The sequence below is a fragment of the Temnothorax americanus genome, unplaced genomic scaffold (genome assembly GCF_048541705.1).
Source record: "Temnothorax americanus isolate GAGA-0224 unplaced genomic scaffold, ASM4854170v1 Scaffold3, whole genome shotgun sequence".
NCBI lineage: Eukaryota > Metazoa > Arthropoda > Insecta > Hymenoptera > Formicidae > Temnothorax > Temnothorax americanus.
Genome location: NW_027509442.1, coordinates 7,958,280 through 7,982,709, shown reverse-complemented (window position 1 = coordinate 7,982,709; position 24,430 = coordinate 7,958,280). Strand labels below are relative to the sequence as shown.

Sequence of the window (24,430 nt, the reverse complement as noted above, 5' to 3'; positions counted from 1 at the left end):
CAGGTGAGTAAAGGCTTCCTCGTATACCTGCGTAACGGCAAATATTTTCGGAAAATTCGGATGCGTTTCGCGGACTAAACGAAACGACGAGCGATCAGAGAGAGAGAGTGAGAGAGAGAGAGAAAGATATTGGAACTGCGATCCTGTGCCGTCCTACACACGAGGCACACGAGACACGAGTAAGGTTTCTTTGGTTTCTTGCACTTGTATGTAGTACGCGGTGATGTTTATCAGTTTTAATCTGCGCAGCGTAAGTTACGAAAAAAGACGTGTGACGTTTTAAATAATATTTAAATACGTATCTTTCGAGCTTATATAGCTCCATCGGACTCTCGTGAATAATTATGCCTCGTGCGAAGAAAACCAGAGCGAAAAGTAACGCGTTGCCGAGCGAAAAAAAACTCAAACGCGCAACGTCAACGGTCGTAGATTATATGAGCCAAATACAAACGACTTTGGGACGTAAACAAGATGCAGCGGAAAATGGAAAAAAGAAACGTACATCTGCACGGCCGGCACCTGTTTCTGATACAGAAGCGAAAGAAGATACAACCGAGGATACCTCTCTAGTACCTGCTCCGTCTTCTGACACGGGAGAAAATGGAAATGCAGTTGAGCACATGTCTGCAACATCCACATCCACATCCACATCTGTCTCCGATAGATTGTTATCGATTGAACGGGAGCTTTGTATCAAATTGCGACAGGTTTCTTTTCCCGCGTCCATCGAATATATTTACACGCCGCTTGAGTATGCCGTTGAAACGCATGCCACGTATGTACGCAAGTACTGTACTGGTACAAAGAAGATTTTGTTCGTCGGTATGAATCCCGGACCATGGGGCATGTCGCAAACCGGAGTGCCATTCGGAGAAATAAGTATGGTGAGAGATTGGCTCGAAATCTCCGGTCCCGTTGGCAAACCCTCGAAGGAACATCCTGCGCGAAAGGTGATAGGATTCCAATGTACGCGCAGCGAGATCAGCGGACTAAGGTTGTGGGGCCTCTTCCGAGACTTGTGTGAAACTCCCGAGAACTTTTTCCGCGCGGCATACGTACACAATTACTGCCCCGTCGCGTTCATGGATGGCAAAGCTAGGAACGTCACCCCTGCGGAAATCAAGGCAATATTTGTCCCGTTCCGTTTCTCTTTTCTTATGCTGAACCATCTGTATTTTGCAGGGCGAAGGACAAAGGATTTTACACGAGCTGTGCGACAAATCCCTGATAGATATAATACAACTCCTGAAAGCAGAGATCGTTGTTGGCATTGGCAACTACGCCGAAAAAAGAGCACGGATTGCGGTCCAGACTGGAGGTCTTTCGGTACAGGTAACGTGTGCAAGTTATTTTAATAGTAATCGTAATACAAAATTTATACTCGCTCATAAACGGGTCTTTTCAGGTAACGGTCCTGCGACACCCCAGTCCAAGAGCTGTAGGTAATCAAAATTGGAATGAAATGGCTATGCGACGACTAAACGAATTGAAATTACTGAAATACTTTGAAAAAGCAAGTACTACTGTTTAAACTTTCTCTCGCGTAAGGTACACGTATTTTTCAACGTATAAACTTCAGACGATAGATATTTTTGTTTATTTCGTTTAAGAAAACATTTATATTTTTTATAGAGAATAATTCACGAATGACGTGAGTTTTATTAAAAAAAAAAAAAAATAACTTTCTTCGTGTATTGATTTTTTCAAATATCTCAAACTCGCCATATAGTATAATATTTAATAGTACTTATTATGGATATTTTGGCGTGGATGGACCGTGCGTTACAAAAAGCTGAAGAATCTTTGAGAGCCGGTGAAGTCCCGGTTGGTTGTTTATTTATATATAATAACGAAGTGATTGCAACGGGCAATAATACGGTAAACGAAACTTGTAATGCAACTCGTCACGCCGAGATAAATTGCATCGACCAAGTCTTAAAGTTCTGTACGGAGAAACATTTGGCGTGGGAAACGGTGTTTCACAATTTAGATGTAATTGTCACGGTAGAGCCGTGCGTAATGTGTGCGTCGGCATTGCTTCAACTACAAGTACGCGGTATTGCGTACGGTTGTGCGAACGACCGATTTGGCGGTTGCGTCAGTGTTCTCGAAGTACCAAAGTTTTACGATCCGAAAATAGTGATACGTGGAAACGTTAAAGGAGAGGAGGCCATGAGGTTGCTCCAAAATTTTTATAAAGGCGTCAATCCAAACGCGCCTGAACCAAAAGTCAAAAAAGGACGTAACGCTGAAGGAACTTCGTCAACGGAGAGCAACAGCTTTTTTAATTCTGAATTTATGTGAAACATTTTTGTACATTCTCATTTGGTATACGTTACACGAATATAAAATATATTTCCAGTCGTTACATAATACGCTGTGCTCCAGCATATAATTTTCATGGTCTTATATTCTATATGTACAATGTACAACCATTAGAACCCAGTACTAATATTATTAACTTCGATATTCGCGCGTTTTTGAAATAATAATTGCGTAGGACTCGCGATATACTTTTGATTTCGTGATCAACTGCACCATGTCTCGTCTACGTCGCATTTTCCTTGGTACCATCTAATAAGCAATTGATTTCTCAGTGTGTAATTCTTCAGCATCGTATCTCTCGTCTATAAAAAATACATCCGATTAGAATTTAGACGACTGACTATACGAAAAAAAACCATGACTTACTATCGGCGGCGGGAAAATTCTTTGAAAATCCATCCGGTTCTGATGTTCGAGATAACTCTGCGTCAAAATAAGTTTTGTTTCCGACGTGAAGCATGGTCGGCACACGTGGCATTCTACGCGAAAACAGTCATTGTCGCAATTTTTACAGAGTTCTGGCAACACTACGATATTCTTGTTCGCTATTTCCATCTCTTCCTCCTTTTTATTACTGTAACATTGATACACCAATAATATAAATATTTTTTATATAAATAATTCTACCGTGTACTTTTTAGGTGGCTAGAGTTACATTATTAGAAATATTTATATTTCTTGAAATCTTGATATATCGATCTTTGTGCTACTTACCTTATTTTCAAGGATTCTTTTCTAGTCCTCTTGGCGATACCGACTAGCGCGAATGTATTGAATATGACCTGCTCATAGAGTAACTGATTCGGAGGATAATGCGCAGAGGACAGATTTGGCGACATATTCGCTTCCATCGTGTAGACGTTCAGATCCTCGTCGAGAACCAAGTCGAATCTCACAAGCTCGAAGAAATTTCTGCCGTTGCCGAAACGGTTGGAGACCTCTTTGATCTGCGCCTCCTTCATCAGAGCGACCTCTCGAATAGCGTCGTACACCCGGTCCCACATTTCCGCTGGATTTTTTCCTTGCTCCCTGACGTATGCGTCGAATGAGTCCTTCATCGAGTGCCCGAGTTCGGTATAGTATCTCTTCAAAGATGGCACGTTCCAAATCGGCAGATAATCATCGCCAACCACGTACTTGTCCAAAATCTTTGGGTCGAATGGGTAATATTCAATTGGACAAAAGCGAAATAGCACGTCGCCCTTATAAATGTACACCCGCAGCGGATCCACGGACGTGACGACGGTGTACACGCCTATGTCGAACTTATAACCATTCACAAGAAACGGCCGCTCGATGAACTCCTGAATGAATGTGCCGGCGGTGAAGTTTGCGTCACTGCTGCTGCAAATGCGAATGCCCCGATGATCATTTAACTTTTGTACGAACCGCTTCGCTGGATTCAATTTAGCATAATCGAGGAAGGCTTTCCGATCCTCGGGCATCTTGAACGCCGCCGGGATGTACCGGCCGCCACGCGACGTCGACAGTTCGACCTTATTCGTGATGTAGCCACAACCAGGGAAATGATTCACTCGCTGATGCCGTTGCAATTTATTCAAGCTCGCGGACAACACGCGAAACGGATAATCGTGGGCCCACAATAGATCCCAGTCAGATTCGTTATTACTCTCCTGGAAGCCGAGTCGATGGAGCACCGCGTACACGTGTTTCAGGTAACCGGTGTTGTTGCTCTTGGCGTAAATCCAGAATTTTGGTCGAACCTCGTTTATTATTATCGGTCTCTCGATCAGATGCCTTAAGCGTATCTCATAACGCAGACATACGAAAAATATGCCGTAAAGAATCAGAGGACCCACTATAGAAGATAAAATAATCTTCAGCGCTGTCTTCACCTTCAGATTCACGATATGTCTTTCCATGGCACATAGTGTTTTCTGTTAATATAATAGTATTATCTCTCTCTCTCTCTCAGTTGGAACTTTTTTAAATCTAATTAAAGATAAAGCGAGGAAAAAATAAAATTTAATATTTTATTCTACTAATAATAATTTTAGTAAACGTTAAAATATCTTTAAATATCTTCTAATAAAAAAAATAGAATTGATTAAAATTTTTAGTTACTGTTCTACAGCATTGACCTAAATATCAAATCGTTATTGTGTAGTGCAAAAATAGTTTCTAAATAATTTTTGCATCTCATACCTTTTTGTCTTGCTCTTTTCCACGCTTCTTTTCGTTTGACATAGCAGTATTTTGATTTAAACGGGACTAGAATTAACTCAATCGTTCAGTCCGCAATGAGTTTGCTTTTGAAATGCACATCGCGTGAAAGTATGTACCGTTGTAACTTATCCCCGCTCCACCAACTGCCTTCCACGTGGGAGAGTCCGTGAAAAACCGGTTTCTCTTATTTACGACTACAATGAGGAGCTGCAATCTCTTCGGGACACGACGTATGACGTTTATCCTAAAGACTGAAATCCGAAAAAAATCACGAGAAAAGAATTTAATGATTACTTTCCACGTGTGCTTCATCAATATCTGCAATTTTTAAATATTTCATATTTAGTTTAGGATCTATGAAATTTTCTGACGAGAGAATTTCTCTCCAATATCTAATAAAATTTCTCTCTATTAATAATAGTCTTTCTAATAATGAATTATTATTCTCATAATGATAATATATTCTCTCTAATGAATAATGAATTTTATGCGAGAAAGTCCAATAAATACACCGTTTCTCCTGAAAATTAAATTCCATATTTATTATAAAATTTTAAAAAGTCTAAAAGAAATCTAATATTAAATGTAAGTAAATGCAAAAATAAATAATTTGTACATTTTTTATGTATTTACATAAATGTCACTAATATGTTGATATTTTTTTATATAAAATCGATTTATATTTCAAAAATACATAGTAATTTTTTATAAACATCTTGCGTTATTGATATACAAAATATACTCATTCTACAATAAAATCTTAACATTATAACATTTTATATTAAAATCTGAACTTTATAACATTATATTTCCCGTGTCATTGATGTAAGTTGGAAAAAAAACGTGGAAAATTTATACGCGTTCTAAATAAGCGCCTTCCGTTTATGAAACGTGCTCACGTGACCGGGCATGAAGGTTAGGTCAGATTGGATTTCTAAAAGTTGCCGCACGGTGGAGTTCGCTCTGTTTCATCGATTCTTCTGCCACATTCCTCGCTTCCTCGGTCATTTCCCGCAATTTCCTGTCTTTCACGTTCGACACGTTCGTGAGTTCGTCGCAGGAGAAACGTAGTGACACGTGCGAACATGGGTTTTCAAAATATTTGGTACTCACACCCACGAAAATACGGTCAAGGATCTAGGTCCTGGTTAGTATAACGCTCTTCTCGTTCTCGCCAACTTTTATTAGCAATCAAGTACTTTCGCTCGATAAATAACGCGTCGCAGAATCAAGTGATCGATCCCGTAGGACGTTCGTATGGCGTCGTTCCGAACGTTGCCGCATAGTATCAATCACCAAGACTCGATTTAAAGCGAATCATTTGATGTGTAATAATTAAAATTCTAAATAATTGTGGTATATATATGTATGTATCGTCGATTACTATCGCCTGGGCAAGCTACAAGCAGTCTAACCTCAAAAATGCACGTTGTTGAATGAAAAGACACGAAGAATAATTTAGATTTAGAAAATTATACTCGTATAGTGGATTAAATACAATAAATGGGCTATATAATCTAACGGAAGGTTGAAAGACGCTTTAGTCCTCGCCAACCGGAGAGACGTAAAGAAAATGTTATTCAAATATCTGTTTTGGTTAAACCAAAAAAAAAATTGTTAATTTTTCTTTCTTGGCTCCAAAATGTTTTAAATGCAGAAAATAAAATAATTGCAGATAAATATATCAATCTCGAATCAAGATGACGTTTATTATATATGATTCATTATATTATATGTATTAGGTGTGCAAATGTATGTATTGTGCGATCTGAATAAAATCGATTTTGTTGCAGCCGCGCCTGTGCAAACAGACATGGGCTTATTCGTAAATACGGCCTGAACATCTGCCGACAGTGCTTCAGGGAATATGCAGCCGATATTGGTTTCAAGAAAGTAAATATATATATCCCTGTCTTTTTGATGCATTACGATGTAGACACAAGGGATCTAACACAGCTAAATATGTCTTCTTTGTTTTACAGCTGGATTAAATATAATATAGGAATTAGTACGAGCAATTCACGGGTGAATCACCATGATTTCTACGCCAACATCCTGAGATTAAATTAACAGCAAAAAAATGGAGATTGCGTAACATCTGGCACACAACGTTCTTGAAATGAATATATTTATATCTACATAATCCAATATTTTATTTCGTATATGTTTTTTGCACATCCCCCAGCAGATGGAAATAATTCTTTTGAATCTTCTCGAAAACACGTAAAAATGCGATCAAAGTTTGTTGAATTGTTTGGAGAAATTGATGTTTGATACTTTTGATAGTAATATTAACATATTCCTATTAAAAAGCATAAGATATCGATATTGAACATAAATGAGATCAGTTTTGGAGTATGTTCATGGCAATGGATCATATGGTTTATTTGAGATTTATATATTGTATGTAGAACTATTTTCCGGAATTTCCAACAATACATTGTCCGGACGTCAATGTTGCATCTAAAACGCACTTTAAACTTCAGACGTTAAATAATCAAAACGTAAATTGCAAATGAAACCTTAAATCTAAATTGTGAGTATTGAAGTCTGAGCTACGCTACATCATATATTTTCTATACTTAAAATAAGAGAATGCAATTAGACATCGGAGAGAAAAAAAAAGGAAAAATGAGACGTATGCATTTCCCCATTAGTGTCTCGGGCCGTGAGCATAAGGCTGCGAAAAAAGAGCGGGGAAAAAAGGTTAGAGCCGCCTATTTGACCATAAAGGCGCAATTTCACGTGCCGCTAAAACAAGCGATTGAAGCGACAAATTTGTCGCTCGTATTCCAGCGCCAACAATTTTGTAGTTTGAATCAGTTCAACTACAAAGCATTTACTGCTCAAACGCAGTTGAGCAGTTGATAGTCGATAGTGTCGTGTATACAGCGTGTATACTAAAGAAAACATAACCACAAATATGCAAAGATGAATTCATTCGAGGAAAATGAACATGAAGAAGTAAGTATATATACATAAAACAAGCTATTTTTATAATGGTGTTTAAAAGAAACAATTGTGCTTGATTGAAATAACTTGTAATAGATATATGTTATGTGAATATTTTGTTTTAAAATAAAATAATAAAGCCATTTACATCTTTAAACGTAAACCAAAAAAAGTCAATATTTCTAAACATATATGTATAATTATGAAGTGTAAATGTATTTTTAATGCTATAGACATTGGTGCCAGTCATGACATGTGGACTATGTGAGGTTATATGCGAAGCAGATAACGTCACGAAACACGAGTGCCTTCAAGGGTATACTGAATATTTTATGGATGAGAATACTTGTTATTTTTATCCCGTGTGTGGTATGTGAAAGTAATATAAATTAATATCTATTATCTGTTTAAAATAATATTTAAAAATAATATTTTATTTTGTTACAATTTGTAGAAGATGGAAGTATATTACGACGAAGTTTAATTAATAATCAAGAGCTAACAGTTCAAGAAAACCCATCATCAATACTAACAAATAAAAGAAAAAATATAAGAAAGAAATTGAATGTCGATGAAAAACAGAAATTGCTTGAACTGGAAGAGCAACTAATTTTTGAAGTACATGCACGCGAACCTTTGTGGAATCCACAAATTGAGCTACCACTTCGTAGTAAAAAGCTATTGCACAATTGTGGAAAGAAGTCTCCGAAGCTTTGAATGGTAAGCAAAGTATATATTCAATGAATAACAAAATTATTACAAGAACAGTATGCAACTCTTAAATATAAATCTATTAATAAAATGATTTTCTAGGAAAATTATCAGAAACTGAAGCAAAAGCAAAATTCAAGTCATTACATGATGCATATAGAAGAATCATCAACACTGAATCATTAGCAAGTGGATCGGAAAGACCTACTAAGAAAAGCAAGTGGCAGCACTATATTGATATCATTGAGTCGCCAGAAGCCAAATATCTATAAATAAAAGACAATAGTGTGTTAGTAATAAATTTTAAATTATCCATATAATCAGTTGTCTATATGTCGCTTTTATATTTTTGTTTATTTAAAAAATGTAATAAAACAAACCTTAAAGTTAAACACAAACGTTCTTCAGCACTGACAGGCTCTCTTATAAATGTCTGCTTCTGGAGTTTTAGTGCAATAATTTGTAACAAATCTTCCAATTGTGTTGATGACATGCGAAAGTAATTAATAAATCTTGCACTTTCTAATCTTATATATGGTAAGGTAGCTTTATAAAAGCCATGCTCGTTACGATTTTGAAACAGCGGTGCAACCCAAAACTTTTTTTAGAATAATATCTTTTTTTAGTTTGATTTGTCAACAGCAAAGTAATGGCAAAAATAATATCATTGTTATATTTTATTTCACTTTCTTGAATCATACGATTACAATTTAGTAGCCAATTGTAATATTTTTGTTTTCTAGAAGCCATCGCGTAATATATAAGTTAATATAACTGGTTACACAAATAGTGCAAAATTTGTTTTTAACTGATTACACAAACGACGCAAAATCTGTCTCTCAACTTTCAATTCTGTCGCCCTGCTACCCTTTTCATGTACAAAAATTATCGCTGTTTAATTCAGCGACAAAAGTCGTCACGTGATCATTTTTGTCGCTCAAACGATCAGTTTCAGCGGCACGTGAAAATGCACCTTAAAAAGAAAAAGAATATTTACACTGCCAATTTGGCAGCACTGCGGCAATGGGGACTAGGGCGGCGGCAGCCCCGAGCCCGAGCCCGGGCAGAGGGGCTGGAGGGGCAGACTGGGCAGGGTTGCGCGTAGCGCGTGGGAGCGGGAGCTGATGGGAGGTTACGTTTGACGCGGCGATCAGCGGCGATCGGCGATATCGATATCGTGCGTGTCCTTCGCGCGTCAACCGCGACACATGGAAAGAACGATGTCGGAGCAAGCGGCTTCGCAGACGCAAACGGAAACGATCTCCGAGGCGGACGTCACCGATTCCGGATCGCAGGTATCTACGCATATTTGTCGCACTCGCGACTTGTAGGGCCCGGTTGGCCCGAAACGTCACGAGTCACGAGGTGTTTTCGGCCTTGACGCGATAAGAGTTTTGCATCGTCGCGCGTCGCGGCAGTAGGTCGTGCATACAACTTTCGTCACTCACGTCATTTATCTGACAGCCCGACTGAGCCCGACGGTTCGCAGAAACCGCCGACCGCCGCGTCATATCACTCACATCGGTCATATCGGTATAACTGTGACGAGGGTTACGCGCTCTGTTACGTGCCATTCTCTCAAATAGTTTTTCAGCAAACAGTGCCTAATATGCAATGTCCTATTGAGCCTTTATCTCGTAATCTGCGCGCGTTGCAATCTTTTATATTTTAAAAAGAAAAAAATCTAGGTGCCAACGCCTATCGCTCATATAACTGGGTATGTTTGAATTGTGATTTTATCTTCGTTTTACCCTGTTTTTATTTTTTCTCATAATTCTAGGTTCTAGTTTTTCTTTTTCCAGGTCAATCCTTATATTGGTTATCCATCTAACAAAGTTCTGTTTCAACATGAGCAAAGATCTTGGAGCTGTTTGAATTTTTAACTGCAACTCGTAGCGAATAAGCTTCGACTCGCACGTTATTACGAGTCAAATATAATCGTAAACCTTGGAGTAAGTCAGTGTTTCTACGTTTTAAAATAATACGTCGCGTCCGGTCCGGCGCGTAACAGTTTCCAGCCTCGTTTTAGAAACTGTCGATATGATACGCGGAGTACTCGCGACTTGCGGGCGAAAGATGTTTCTCTCGAACTCGAGTGTACGGAATCCGAAGAGCTGCGGACGTGAATTTTGCACGGCCGTCGAAGTCGAAGTCGAAGATCCTGAAGACAGTCGTTCGCCGCTAAACGGGATACGAGTTTTGGATCTGACGCGGATCGTGGCCGGTCCTTACTGCACGATGATCCTGGGTGATCTAGGCGCGGAGATCTTGAAGATCGAACGACCCGACGGCGGGGACGAGTCGCGCAAGTGGGGCCCGCCGTTCTTCCGAGGAACGCAAGAGTCGATTTACTTCGCGAGCGTCAACAGAAACAAAAAGAGCGTTTGCGTCGACTTGAAGAAGGGTAAAGATATCATTTACGAGCTGGCGCAGATGTGCGACGTCCTGGTGGAAAATTACGTGCCGGGAAAGCTGAACGGCATGGGCTTAGGATACGAGGATATGGCCAAGATAGCACCGCGTCTCGTATATTGCTCGTTGACCGGTTACGGATTCCATGGCCCGTACGCAAATAGACCCGGTTACGATGTCATCGCCGCTTCCTTGGGCGGCCTCTTACACATCACCGGGCCCAAAGACGGACCACCGTGCAAGGTCGGCGTAGCGATGACCGATCTGGCGACGGGTCTCTACGCTCACGGAGCGATTATGGCAGCTTTGCTGCAAAGATCCAAGACCGACAGAGGCCAATGGATACAGTGCGATCTCTTGTCGACTCAAGTCGCGAGTCTGATAAACATTGCTTCAAATTACTTGAATGGTAATAAGGAGGCGACGAGATGGGGATCTGAACACGAGAGCATAGTTCCTTACGAAGCCTTTCCCACAAAAAATGGATACATGACGATCGGGGCGGGAAGCGACGCGCAATTTCGCGAATTGGTCAAAAGATTACAAATACCGGAACTCGCCACTGACGACAAGTTTGAGAGTAACGTAGCTCGAGTTAAAAACAGAACGGAGCTGCTTCAAATTATTAGAGATGCACTTCGAAAGAAGACAACGCAGGAATGGTCTGTAATATTTGAAGGGGCTTTGTTTCCTTACGGAGCAGTAAATGCTATAAGAGAGGTGACGTAATCAATCTGAACTGATCTCGATGCGTTCGTAACAACGCATAATAAATTTCATTTTCTTGAACTTGGCGCGTATATTTCAGGTATTCGACGATCCCCATGTAAAACACATAAAGTTGGTTCAAGAAGTGGATCATCCGCGTACAGGCAAAGTAAAACTTGTTGGACCACCTGTGACATATAGCTACGCTACCAATATAGTGCGCGCCCCACCACCGACATTAGGACAACATACATTGGAAGTTTTAAGAACGATATTAAACTATTCTGATGATAAAATAGACACGTTAATAACACACAAAGTCGTACGATAATTAATGATGACACGAGAGAGTCCCTTTTTATCTATATATACAGCAGACAGATGAGAAATCTCACGTTTATTAAATAAATATGAGCCTGCTTTATTAAAACTTTTCCTAATGCTTTTAAAAAGTAGTTCACTTTTATACATTAGTTTCATGTACTTTTATATAAACGTCAGATAACAAATCTCACGCTATTTAATCAAATTTTATAGTGAAACAAAGTTTTTAGAAACGGGTTTTGATAATATAATGCGTGTATAAGATTATTATATTAAGATATATTTTTTGTATTATATTATGTGTATATTATATATTTCAAGATTTGTATTTTATCATGTGTGTGTGAGTGTGTATATATATATATATATATATATAATATATTTCACATATAAAATATATATCACATATTGAAAAATTTGAAGATATATTACGTTACAATAAATAGTAATGAATAAAAACTTGTAAATGTTATTTGTGTGTACCTCCAGTTTTACATTAACACATTTTTTTATTATGTTTATTATAATAAATATCTGTTCAACACGTACTACTTCGAATTTAAAATGTGATTACGGATTTTTTTATTACGGACGTTTATTACGTTATTAAAATTGTCAATTTTTTTATAGGATGTACCTACTGTACGATTACGTCTACGAAAGCCGAAATCGAATAAAAAAGTCCAATGGACTCAGGGAACTGTAGATAATGAAAATCTAAATAAAAAGAAATCAAAATGTAGGTATTTATTTATTATCTTCGTGCAATCTCTCTCTCTCTCTCTCTCTCTCTCTCTCTCTCTCTCTCTCTCTCTCTCTCTCTCTCTCTCTCTCTCTCTCTCTCTCTCTCTTTTAGGTTTGTTTGGCAGAAAGAGTTAAGTTATTACACGATGTTTTATTTACAGGTTGTTGTATTTATGAGAAACCAAAAACTTTCGGTGAAAGTAGCTCTGAAGATAGCGACGATGAATGCGAACATTGTCATGGACATAAGGATGCTCATAAGAAAGTCTTACCTAAAGCTGGTGATCCTGCGCGAGAAGGACGGTCATCACATCCTGGTAAACTTTTCATAGTAAATTAAGTATGCATTTGTATCTCTGTTAACCAGTTAACATATCCTTATCTCATGTTTTCTTCTTATAGAACCGATCGCAACAGGTTCAACATAAGTGTTTTTATGCTTATTGACAACTTTTCCCTAAATGGAAAATAAATTCCTTTATGCTATTTCTCGAGTCAGTGTCGTACGGAAAAAGATGACGGACTGTAGGTGAGTAATAATATGTATTATATAAAACATACAATAATCGAGAAAATATATCAAAATATAACGTAGATATCATGTTGCGTTGTCGTTTTAGGTACGCAAACTTTAAGTATGATTTTGCGCTGTTACATATATTTATATTACAGTGTCGCACGGAAGATTATTAAGTGTTGTTCATATTGTTAATTGTTACACAAGTCATAATATCTTGCGACGAGTAAATTACTCAACACAGTCTTTGGAAAATAACTTTGTCATTCCTTATATGTTTATCTCCATAGATTTTCTTCATAGTACCATTTGTGTTATTTACTAATCTAATAGAGATCTAGATTTTATGCGCTAGAAAAATATGAATGTATTGTTATTTTGTGACTTGTATCAACACGTTAATTACGATAGGATTAGTTCATATATCTCATTATTACTAGACCAAGTTTGAAATCATTTTCTGATACAAAGATTAGGAACATGTCGAAATCCAATTTTTGTTTGAGAGATTTATTACATTTATAATCTTATAATGCACGTACTCTCTATAATACAAGCTCAAAAAATTGAAATAATGTATTACGACGTACGGCATGTATTGTCGTACAATTATAATTATAATTACGTATGTCGCATTACATACGTTAAAGACAAAAAAAGATAGAAAATAATGTACATTTTTACATATATTCCTTGTTTCCTCTATCTAAGCGTAGGTAAATGAAATTTGTAAATATTTCAAATATACATAAAAACCAAACAGAATAAATAAGAGAATCCGTTATTAGGTCATACGTGAAAAGAATTATAACCAGAAAGAAACTTAATATTCATTGCACACTTTCATTGAGTTTTTATTTTAAATTTCGTTGAGATAAAATTTAACAACTAGTTCCAATATATATATATATATATATATATATAATATATATATGGAGACTCTGTGGATAAATTTTAAGCTGACATATTTGAGATATTTAAAAATATCTTGAGAAATAATCAATGTATATACAATATGCCATATGGAATAGGTAGAACAATTTTTGATCATTACGTTCCATTTCTACCAACGTAGATTAACTTTAATATCGGTTTAACTTACTTTTTATCTTTTAATTCGAAGAACTAGAAAAAGATAAAAAGCAAGTTACACCGAGATTAAAGTTAATCTACGTTGGTGGAAATAAACAGATCACACTACTCTAATATTACGTTGTGAGTTTTGAAAATTAAAAAATAGTCTTATAGTAATCTTTAAGCGACGTATGTAATTTTTTAATCTTTCGTTAGATATTTTCTGATTTTGCATTGTAACAGACACGTCAACAATATATTTTTATGATCGTCATTTTCTTAACAACGTTCTTAGTCATTTTTACTTTTTTTTTTCCCAAAATAGAAGCACTCATCTAATGAGATTATCATATTATCTATATCATATTACCAAGAAATGAAAGTCTGCATATGCATTTGTATAACTCCAGATAATCAAAAAATATATTCTCATTATATTTGTGCTTTTACGCAATAATAGTATTAATAATTCTGGACGATTTTGTATAGTATAACTTAAGTGTAAAATATATATCTCTAAGGATCTTGTAAAAATAAATGTTTAAATCGGAAATTTAATAGTTTTTAGTCAGTCAATGTTAGTACCACTTTTCTGAAACTTATGTCTCTTTCGCACTTCCATCCCCCTACGATAGGACTTTTCATCTAAACCTAAAGCCTTCACCGTAGCTCGGCTCCGCCATATTTTAACTGTATAGTCGTCACTGGTTGTAACTAACATCTCAGGATCGCGTGGATTAAAAGCTACTGAATTGACTACGTCACTGTGGGGAAACTTTGCTAAGCAAATTCCATAATGTCTATCCCATAAGTAACCATGTTTATCTTCCGCACCACTGCAAACAAAGATATTTTATAACGATGTTTTATATTTCGAACATAAGATTTTATATCAAGTTAAAGTATAATAACAAATTAAATACAACCGTAATAATTTACCTCGCTACGTATTCGTTACATACATCCAGAAATATAAAGAAACATTCGTTATTAGGCGTATATGCTTTGTGGGCTCTTAACATCGTGCCAACTTGTTTTAACGTTACCAAGTCGATCACATGGATATCAATTTCTTGAGCTATTGGCGGTGGTTGTAAAGGATTGGTAATAACGTAACCCTTCGGCCACGGCCTTGTATTTACATAAAGATACCTGGAGACATGCATAACGAGTCGTACACACACACACATCTCACGTTTCACTTTACCTTTCTTACGTATCGACGTCGCGAACTGACCTATGATCGGGAGAAAGTCCCATTCCAATAATATGACCATGAAGATCAATTAGATGATCTATTTTATCGAATTTGTCCGCCACAGATTCATAATTTAACCAATCTTCCATCGGCGGAGTATTCTGTCTCTCTCGTTCCCTCTTTTGTTGCGCTATTCTCTCGCGCAGCGACGGTCCTGGATCCAATCTTCGTGGAAAAGTGACTACGTTGATCCTCTTAAAGCCAACTTTATGCGGAGTATATGTTTTTGAGCCAGTTGTAAAAATAAGAAGTTTCTCAGGATTATTGGCTAACTCGTCTGTATCACATTCTTCGGTTATTGAAGATTCTGTAAACACTTTTTTTTTTCATCATGTCCTACAGTGATTAGACGGACCGGTTACAGTTTCTTCGCGTCATGCCGTACGCATGTACGTTTCCTACCTCCAGACTCGCTTTCTTCTTCCCACTGTGGATTCTCACTTTCGCTATCGCTTTCGCTATGCGCCTTCTTTTGCATCTCAACCTGCCTATATTCCTGATTGTACTGTATAGGACTAGCATATTCAAAACCATCACCAAGTTTTCTCCAATTCGAAAATGCACCCTCTAATTTACTATATCTATCATGTGTTTATATATATTATTAGCACGTAACATTATATATATGTATATATATAATGTTACGTGCTAATAAGAGTTACATGATACACAAGTTATATATACATTAAAAAAGAAATTCATACTGTATTCTCGATGACGTAATGTAGTATACCGGCTCCTCCTGATTCTGCGAGCTATTAGACTCGCCCGAAGGCGACGACAAATCCTTGTGACTCGGTGGGTTTCCTTTTTCTTCCTTTGTGTTCGAGGAAGATGGTTGGCTCTGTTGTTCGGTGGATTCAGCTGGAGCAGGTGCTAAACAATTTGCAACCATAATTGCCCTAATCGAGGAAGCATTTCCATTATAGAATCTGAAACTCGTTACATTATAAAAAAAAAATATTACACGCCAATTAAAAAAGTTTGCTTACGTTTTTAACAGGAAGTTAACGTGGTCGATTAAAAAGATATACCGAGTTGTTACTTTACCTAAAGAGCTGCGTCATAATGGGCACGTGTTCGCTAGCTGATTCTTGGTTTGCCTTATTGAGCCAAACTACGCTAGTACTGACCAAATGTGCCAGCCAATGCAGATTTCCACTCAAAAGGTAACGTTCACTGTACCATGTGCCAAATATGTCATACGGCTTATTCACTACTCTACATTGAAGGTCAAAGCCAGCTACAAATAAACAGAAAACATATAAGCCGTCATTTGAACAAGATAACTGATTTCTTTCGTCAAACGTTGTATCGTCAGATAATTTTTGTTGATTCCCCGTTTAACATTTATCTGTCTGGATCGTATAAATCTTTATTTTATTGATACGTCGAAGATCTTAATCTCTCGTTTGCACTTACGTGCTACTCTGAATACTGCTATTTCTCCCGAAGTACTGTGGGGTGTACCAAAATGGACACCAGACACAAGAAGCAACGTATCTGTACAATTAAACTGAGAAAATTGTGTATACTTCCAACTAAATGTCTTCATATCGTGCAAATATTTTATGGCGACGGGATACTGACTTTGCCATACCTGAAACAAAAGCATGCGAGTGACAAATGTAATTTGTAGCACGAGAGAAAATAATAACTGCAAGATGAGAGACAAGCTTACAAGAATATATCCATCTTTTGAACAGGTTGCAAACATTTTGCCATTGTGAGAAAAGCTCACGTGTAAGACCTGATGCGAATGTTCTTTAAGAACTTCAGTTTCTATCAACGGAGTGTGATATGCCAAACGTTTGAATTCTCCCAACCAGGAGGTTTTTCCTGCAAAAAAAAAAAAGAATATAAGATATATTGATAAAATATGTATATACATATACATATAGAAATAAATAAATAAATTAATGCGAGCGTTCTATATGTACATAAAAAAGTTTTTCTAGAATATCGGAAAAACCCCTTGAAAGATATTAAAATTATATGTACATTATCGTTAATAAGAAAGGAATAATCTCAGAGACAATGAACCGTGCTACTAATCTCAATAATTAGAAATTTACAATAAATTGATTACAAAACTTATTTGAATTTACTGAATGTTATTTGAATAAGCATATCACTCTCTTTAAATACTGCTTTGTTATTATCTTCCACTATTATTGCTTTCTCATTTGCCATATGTAGAATCGTTATCCGATTCATTGTCAGTTGATCTAGCAGCTTGCTCCGAGCTTGAATCGATCTCGGTCGGAAAGTAAACGCGGTATAACGTTACATATATATACTTTTCTAATGCACGTGGAAATGGCGGACAATGTTATTTTCGATCGCGGATCGCGAAGAAGCGCGAATACACTCGTGGCTCGTGGCGGGACGTACCTGGCACGATGCCGACATCCGGATCTATCTTGTACGTCCGATAAAATAAATACTTCCAGAGGAACTCGTCGCGCGACACCCTGTACCACGAACGACACACCGCGCCCGCGGTCATCAGCTCCCTCGGCGACAGGTACTGGAAGATGCTCAGGAGAATCGAATCCGACATGACGTACCACGTCAAGTCACCTTCGCTACGCGACGAGTACTCGCTGCCGTCGTCCGACTCGCCGACGCTGACGTCCTCGTCGGACGTTCGGTCGGCCCGCGCGACATCCTCGACGTCGACGTCGACGTCGACGTCGTCCATCGTCGACGAGCGGCGGTTTATTTACTGGAACAGCTGATACCTGTCAACTACTACTACCGCTACTACGCTCAACGCTGTCGTCACGTCTCACGTCTCCAACTCGACTGAGGTTAGATTGGTTGGAATCACGTAATCCTGGTCGTGCGCCCGCGTGCCCGCGGCGGTGCGCCGTCGCCACTCGCCAGTCGCCACGGCGCCACCCTCCGCAATCCGCAAGCGTTCACGATCACGACGCTTCACGATCGAGTGCATCGCGAGTATCGCGATCGTGTCGGCCGTGTCGCGCAACACCACGCACGGTAAAAATACGATACGAGAGCCGTTGAATCTTGCATCTCGAAAGCGACACGCATCCGTGCCAATTTGTACCCCGACGTAACGTTCGCGGACGGTAAGGTTCACTCGCTGTTCGCTGTCTTTCGATGAATTTCGGAACGCTCCGATAGTCCGATCGTCCGATGATCTCCGATAATGGCGACAATCCGTGGCCGATATTGAAACGAGAACGAGAACGAGAACGTTCTCCCGCGCGCTCCAAACTTCGCTATTACGACACGACACACGACACATTAGTAGACTCAGTATTCTTCCGCCATGAGTGGACGACTTCTTTTTCTTTTACTTGCACAGCTTGCACTCTCCAGATAATCCGTGTATAGACCTTGCGGAGAAAAAAAGAACAAGGAATTTTTCCAACACCGGAATATATAAGATCTCGTTTTAGATGGAGTCAAGTAAAATAAACAATTGTGCTTTTAGTAATCTCGTTGGACCGAACATATTTCTGTGGGATATGAATCTTAATTGCGATCAATTAAAATGGTAGTGACGGTTAATCACAAGGTATGTGTTTTACTTTATATTTACGCTTCCACTTCTTTAATTACGGAATACATAACTTTGTATCGCAGCGATTAAAACTACGGTTAAAATTACGTCAATGGGACGTTAAAATAGATACGTCGTATATGCAAAATCTGATCAATCAAGATGGTCCCAATGGATTTTCCCTTCACCCCTCAAAGTTTCACTTCTCCCATCTAAAGGAATAATACTTTACGCTCCGTTCAGATCTACGTCCATGGTGTGCGGTCTAAACCTCTAAACGGTATACAGAAGTCTAGCTGTGTTTAGACACTTAGGTAATTCGTTGTCAGCAAAAACAGCAAAAAGAAGATAATTAGCATTGATAAGAAATATGGGGCTAAAAGTTGCATCTAACGTGCTAACGTTTGCTTTCCAACGTAAAAAGACAAATTATCTCTTATTTAAGAGAAAAGGTGAACTGTGCGAGAGAAATTCAGCTTTAAAAATTTTAATGACGATTTGGCAGAAGGTATGTACGATTTTTCATCGTATGCGTGGTGCTTAATGACGTATATACGTCATTGGTCACTGCCTTATGGAGGATTTACGCTGCGTCCGATGTCCAATAGAAGAGTTCGTTGTCTAGAGACTGTGGGAGTTTCTCTAGAGTTTCTAGAAAACGAACTCTTCTCTATTGGATATCGAACGTCGTACGTAATCGGACATTGGACGCAGTGTGAATCCTCCATTAGTTACGCATGTTCGGGGGATTTGAAAATAGTTTATTTCTTAAATAGAAATTCAATTTTTAATAACTTTATTTAGGATTTACAGTACGATAATAAAATACGCTTTTGATCTTGATCTCGATCACCTCTGTATGTCCCCAGGTAGCAGGATATGACATCTAAATAAATGTCTTATAATGACGTATTATTACTGGCCGTATTGATCTCTGACAAGAGGCAGGTGCCATTTATCGAAAGAAGAAGAAGAATGACGTATTATATTGACATTAGAGATCATTGAAACGGAATTAATACGTCATTTGACGTCACTCCGCTGGGTTACAGAGGTGAGGATATTAATTAATATTTGCATCTCTTGATCAACGATCAACGTATGGTTTTTGATATACATTTGACACAAATATTCAAAATTTCGGTTTTATTACGTAGTGGTTATAATAAATACACAACACAATAAGGAAGAATATATAAAGAATTGTGCACTATACGAAATTTTAACACGCGTACTTATATTTTTAGTCTCGGCAAGTAAGTTATATCTCAACTCGTTCGCCAATCTATATTTATATACTAATTACATATATTGCGACATTGCTCCATTCGGAATCAATTCATTTTATACTCACGATGTTTCATTAATAGTCGATAAATTAAAGAATTGCATCGGTAATTTCGTTTTGACACATACGATACGATATGTGATTTTAAAAATCTGAAAAACTTCAAAATTTGAAAATTTGATAAAAGATATATTTAAATTTAAGCATTCTTTTATATATAATAGAAACTGTTATCCCCCACGTATTTTGTCGTAACGAAACAATAATTTGTAATTTCCATTTTCTGTCGTATCACGTCCTATCTTTAACGAATAAATCGTACGAAATGTCCACTTTGAATAAATAGGCATCGAAATAGATTCTAAATTGTGCGAATGTGGTCATCTTGTTTTTAACAAATACCACACATTAGGAATAGATACCACGGTTCTCTCTATTTTCTGAAAACGGAGAAAAACAGGAAGAGAGACTTCAAAAGCATGATTCTCGCGTGCAAGAGTTAACTATCTATCGAGCAAATTAATGCTTGCGTCTCGAAGAAGCTTATGAGCCATACGCGTGGCTGCTTCAACCGATCTACGTATTTCTACTCATGATTTGCAAGTCACCAATAAAAAAGTATGCTGGAGGCGCAATTTCTTGTGCTTTATCTTGTCGCATATCAATCATTCATATTAATGGGGCTTTAACTAAAACTAAAACATTATATATGTTAACATTATATATCGACGATTTTATTTTTATCATCGTAGCCTTTTCGTTTTATAGTGCATTTAACGCAACAATATAACGTTACAATCTGATATACATATTATAACTATTTGAGAACTAATTGCTTATTATAATTAACGTATTTTTCATGCACGAAATTCGTAACTAAAAACTACTTATCTCTTCGTAAACAAGACGATTGCATGGTCAGTTTAACGTAAATATAAGATACGCGTACAGGCCAATGCTATTTCCGGTAGTGCACAAGAGACGCTTTGCACTAGGTGATTATGCACATGTATACATATTGTACGCGATGTAACGAATACGTAAATATACGAATTAAAGGATTAAATCGGCATAGAAAGACAAAGTTAATTTTTATTAAAAAAAAAAACAAATTATTTAACTTTTATTCGTATTAGAGAAAATGCTTGTTGTGTCGAGTTAAGAAAGCTATACGAATATATACAACTTTTGTAATATAATTATGTCCAAGTATTTATTGCGTGATAAAAAATAAGCCGTTTAATCTTTTTTTTTTACTATTGTTTATCTCCTGTAATTTCTAAATCAGGCGTAAATTTAATAATTATATAAAGAAAAAATTTATTACGTACGAAAATGAATAGGATCTCGTACGTGCAGAAAAATTTCTCGGCAGAAAGAATAGACTAATTAAAGAGATACCTTTATAATTTAATATTTATTATAATTTTGCAATACATAGAAATAATAGTTTCGTACAAAATTTTCAAATGCTATTTATCACGTTTTTTCACAGAAATTCTGATGAAGAGCCATAGCTGTTTTTTATAAGGAACAGTATTATTATATTCTTGGCAGCAGGCAAAGTTAGTACAAAAAAATTGAAAAATATAACGATGTAGCGCGTAATCAATTTACACTAATAAAATTTAGAATTGAATTAACACAAATAATAGCAAAAACTTTAGCGTGAAACCTAATAAAAAACGGTCTTAAAAATATGATGTTTAATCGTATTTTATTATCGAAGAATAGTTGACAATGTTACACGTTTTTTTTTCCCAGATAAAGATCTTAAGGATATTAAACACAGCAAATACCCCCATAAATCCATCGATAAAAATGTGTAAAAGTCCTGAGAAATCAAAACTCATCGTATCGAATTCGTTAAAAACTGCAAGTACAGAACGCACGTGCAAATAAAAAATTGTTGTAGCAGCAAAAAATATTTAAAGAGGCAGCTATAATGACTGAAGAAAAAATGTTATACAGCCGAAAATATCTGATTAGAAAAAGTTTTTATAATTCTTTTTATAATTTAAAAAATAACGCGTTGAGATACTTAAATTCTTTTTCGAAACTACATTCTTTAATTTAATTGACAATTTATTTTAAACATTTATACGATTAATTTTACATTTATACACGTAATTTGTATATAAAATTAATTTTTTTAATAAGAAAATGTGAGTTTATATTAAATGTATTTTTTTGTAGATGCAGTTAGATGTAATTTTTTTAATTTTGAAAGATATTTTTATTTGGAACTGTTATATATACTGATTTAACCCTAAAACTTCTGTTTCTTTAAATGTATTGAATTATCATCAGAAATTATGGATACGTATATATGATAAATTTTTCCTTATGCTATATGTTGAAATAAATTCATTTTTATGTGTCACACGCATAATTAATGTTATAGATTGGCATGCAAAATATATGTGAATAATCATAAATTTTAATCAGTTCGTGCCATTTTTGTTAGAAATATAGGATACAGGCCAATACATTGTACACACGTGCATTTACTAATACATGGTAATATAAAAGGAAGGACATTTTATCAATTTATGGATATGTTTATGATAAAATTTAGAAAAATTTGATTTATATATCATTTTACGGTGCAAGCAAAAAAGTTTGTGATAATAATAAATATAATTCTAACATTGTCGTTCCATTAAGAAAGAGAAGTCTGAATTATTGTATGATTATTATTGCATGATTATTAGTACCGGTACGGCCGATTGATTTATTGCTATTTCTTATTTGCAAGTTGCACACAACACATACGTGTATCATTCTAAGGTTCGAAAAAAATCGACGTATAATACCGGTGACTGGCGGTGACGTAACACGAAGGCAAATTTAATCGAGAGTACATATATATTTACCGGTTCTATAATTCACGATAATCTTTTTTTATTTTTCTCAAGTGGGCGATGAAATTAGGCCGTTTAAGTTAGGTTGTCGTCAAGCGCATATTATACGTTCCTAATTCATTTTATTAAACGAATTTTTTGTAATATTTAATACCTTTTTATCACTCACGTCCTCTGACGTATTACATTTCTTAATATTTATATAAATCTACATTATAAGTAAAATTATGCGCGCGCGCCTTTTAAGCAAAATTACTTGTATTATACGTAAGCTCTCGTTTTTTATTTACCTTTTTCCGAATGTCCTGAATCGTTCCGCTAGCCTTGACCTGACAATAGTGTGGCCGCATTGGTATGCCTACTATTTTTTTACAGGCGCTTGAATTATGTACGTATCTTTCGAAAAGAGATAAAATAATTCATGAGAGCGCGCAGAGTTCTACCTTTTCTTATCCGATACGTTAAATCGTGACGTTAAATATACGACGTGATAACACGAGAATGTTTAGCATTTTCACGTTATACTTGATACGTGCACGTTGACCTAACAGTTGTGTTACCGCATTTTTGTAGATTCACCGATCATTCGAAGCAACATCCCAAGGAGAACAGAGGTCAAGGATGACGTTAAAGCGATATGATTATTTGTTTTGTTTGAGGTTTATTACATAGTAAATTATAGAAATATTCATATTTCTTAATTTATTGACTTCAAGCTAATGGGTATATACAATGAAATCAACTCAACGAGAAAAGAAACTTTTGACGCTGCTGGACAAAATATATAACATCCGCAATCATATTAACTAATCTTTTATGTAATTTTATTTTATCTAACACTAATACAGTCTATGAAAGACGTGCTATATAGATACATATATATATATATATAGTGTCGCTGATCATATATGGATAGTACGATAACAAAAGATGATATATAATAAAATTATTCAAGGTCTCAAATTTACAATAAAGTTAGTAATCAAGATAAATCGTTAGATTAAATCGCGTAAATATTTTAAGCTCTAGTAATATGTGTCTTTTAACATTTAAGTTTTATGACGAATCATGCGTATATTTATAAAATTTTATTTATACACACGATTGCTAATATGGCAGCTCCAGCTAAACAATATTTTAACGAAGCAACATTTAATGCCCCTCCCTGTATTTTAGACACTAATATAAAATATACCTATCGGTATGTATCTCACATCGATCGTGACGCATTCCTATCTCGTGATTCAATCCTAATACGAAACGATTCGTGTTTATGAGATCCAAGAATATTCTGCGACAATATTTTATACACAAGGTGATTCGCGCACATGCTCTTACATTACAAATCGAAAGCGCACAATGAACGTGCTCCTTAAAAACAGGGATTTGATTCTTTAAGATTTAATTAATAAATTTAACCCTAGCTCAATAGCCACGCTTATTTTCGAGTCCCTCAATTCGCCACGCTCCGGTCCGCGGGTCCGTGAGACCGCTCGACTTTGTCGCGCATCGTCATTTTCATTCTAATTAATAT

At 36.4% G+C, this 24,430-nt stretch overlaps 7 protein-coding genes and 1 long non-coding RNA gene across 17 annotated transcripts; 6 read left to right on the top strand and 2 right to left on the bottom strand.

Moving 5' to 3' along the window:
• The first annotated feature begins 9 nt into the window (after window positions 1–9).
• On the top strand, window positions 10–6,662 carry Smug (Single-strand-selective monofunctional uracil-DNA glycosylase). 4 transcript variants are annotated; one of them, XM_077411589.1, is made up of 6 exons: window positions 10–179; window positions 250–1,124; window positions 1,183–1,332; window positions 1,406–1,513; window positions 6,306–6,405; window positions 6,495–6,662. In XM_077411589.1, the coding sequence occupies exons 2-5, from the start codon at window positions 345–347 to the stop codon at window positions 6,339–6,341; spliced, it is 1,074 nt and encodes a 357-aa protein (XP_077267715.1). In that variant the 5' UTR covers window positions 10–179; window positions 250–344; the 3' UTR covers window positions 6,342–6,405; window positions 6,495–6,662. The 4 variants fall into 4 exon arrangements, with proteins under 4 accessions (XP_077267715.1, XP_077267717.1, XP_077267716.1 ...); XM_077411588.1 differs by lacking the exon at window positions 10–179 and having other exon boundaries at window positions 195–1,124; XM_077411591.1 differs by lacking the exons at window positions 10–179; window positions 6,306–6,405; window positions 6,495–6,662 and adding an exon at window positions 1,633–1,775 and having other exon boundaries at window positions 186–1,124.
• Window positions 1,753–2,375, top strand: LOC143900354 (tRNA-specific adenosine deaminase 2). Its single transcript, XM_077411596.1, has one exon. It carries the CDS (start codon window positions 1,753–1,755, stop codon window positions 2,302–2,304), a length of 552 nt encoding a protein of 183 aa, XP_077267722.1. The 3' UTR covers window positions 2,305–2,375.
• Ttll15 (tubulin tyrosine ligase-like 15) lies at window positions 2,130–4,685 on the bottom strand. The gene is made up of 4 exons (XM_077411582.1): window positions 4,492–4,685; window positions 3,040–4,223; window positions 2,692–2,899; window positions 2,130–2,627 (listed from the first exon to the last, which is right to left on the bottom strand). The coding sequence occupies exons 1-4, from the start codon at window positions 4,531–4,533 to the stop codon at window positions 2,529–2,531; spliced, it is 1,533 nt and encodes a 510-aa protein (XP_077267708.1). The 5' UTR covers window positions 4,534–4,685; the 3' UTR covers window positions 2,130–2,528.
• Rps29 (ribosomal protein S29) lies at window positions 5,499–6,662 on the top strand. Its single transcript, XM_077411601.1, has 3 exons — window positions 5,499–5,659; window positions 6,306–6,405; window positions 6,495–6,662. The coding sequence occupies exons 1-3, from the start codon at window positions 5,598–5,600 to the stop codon at window positions 6,501–6,503; spliced, it is 171 nt and encodes a 56-aa protein (XP_077267727.1). The 5' UTR covers window positions 5,499–5,597; the 3' UTR covers window positions 6,504–6,662.
• Window positions 6,663–6,800: 138 nt separating this feature from the next.
• On the top strand, window positions 6,801–8,495 carry LOC143900356 (uncharacterized). Its single transcript, XM_077411597.1, has 4 exons — window positions 6,801–7,476; window positions 7,698–7,833; window positions 7,919–8,184; window positions 8,278–8,495. The coding sequence occupies exons 1-3, from the start codon at window positions 7,444–7,446 to the stop codon at window positions 8,179–8,181; spliced, it is 432 nt and encodes a 143-aa protein (XP_077267723.1). The 5' UTR covers window positions 6,801–7,443; the 3' UTR covers window positions 8,182–8,184; window positions 8,278–8,495.
• Window positions 8,496–9,227: 732 nt separating this feature from the next.
• LOC143900351 (succinyl-CoA:glutarate CoA-transferase) lies at window positions 9,228–12,231 on the top strand. 4 transcript variants are annotated; one of them, XM_077411586.1, is made up of 4 exons: window positions 9,477–9,892; window positions 9,978–10,127; window positions 10,205–11,307; window positions 11,396–12,231. In XM_077411586.1, the coding sequence occupies exons 3-4, from the start codon at window positions 10,216–10,218 to the stop codon at window positions 11,624–11,626; spliced, it is 1,323 nt and encodes a 440-aa protein (XP_077267712.1). In that variant the 5' UTR covers window positions 9,477–9,892; window positions 9,978–10,127; window positions 10,205–10,215; the 3' UTR covers window positions 11,627–12,231. The 4 variants fall into 4 exon arrangements, with proteins under 4 accessions (XP_077267710.1, XP_077267712.1, XP_077267709.1 ...); XM_077411584.1 differs by lacking the exon at window positions 9,477–9,892 and adding an exon at window positions 9,228–9,470 and having other exon boundaries at window positions 9,978–11,307; window positions 11,396–12,230; XM_077411583.1 differs by having other exon boundaries at window positions 9,978–11,307; window positions 11,396–12,230.
• Window positions 12,232–13,369: 1,138 nt separating this feature from the next.
• On the bottom strand, window positions 13,370–18,117 carry Fbw5 (F-box and WD repeat domain containing 5). 4 transcript variants are annotated; one of them, XM_077411575.1, is made up of 9 exons: window positions 17,607–18,117; window positions 16,894–17,051; window positions 16,635–16,812; window positions 16,263–16,455; window positions 15,917–16,144; window positions 15,615–15,793; window positions 15,192–15,528; window positions 14,894–15,106; window positions 13,370–14,790 (listed from the first exon to the last, which is right to left on the bottom strand). In XM_077411575.1, the coding sequence occupies exons 1-9, from the start codon at window positions 17,914–17,916 to the stop codon at window positions 14,523–14,525; spliced, it is 2,064 nt and encodes a 687-aa protein (XP_077267701.1). In that variant the 5' UTR covers window positions 17,917–18,117; the 3' UTR covers window positions 13,370–14,522. The 4 variants fall into 4 exon arrangements, with proteins under 4 accessions (XP_077267701.1, XP_077267702.1, XP_077267703.1 ...); XM_077411576.1 differs by having other exon boundaries at window positions 15,192–15,519; XM_077411577.1 differs by having other exon boundaries at window positions 15,615–15,727.
• Window positions 18,118–18,616: 499 nt separating this feature from the next.
• On the top strand, window positions 18,617–23,851 carry LOC143900360 (uncharacterized). The gene is made up of 4 exons (XR_013257767.1): window positions 18,617–18,759; window positions 18,988–19,252; window positions 19,614–19,798; window positions 23,470–23,851. It is a non-coding gene; the product is annotated as an uncharacterized LOC143900360 (long non-coding RNA).
• Window positions 23,852–24,430: the final 579 nt, after the last annotated feature.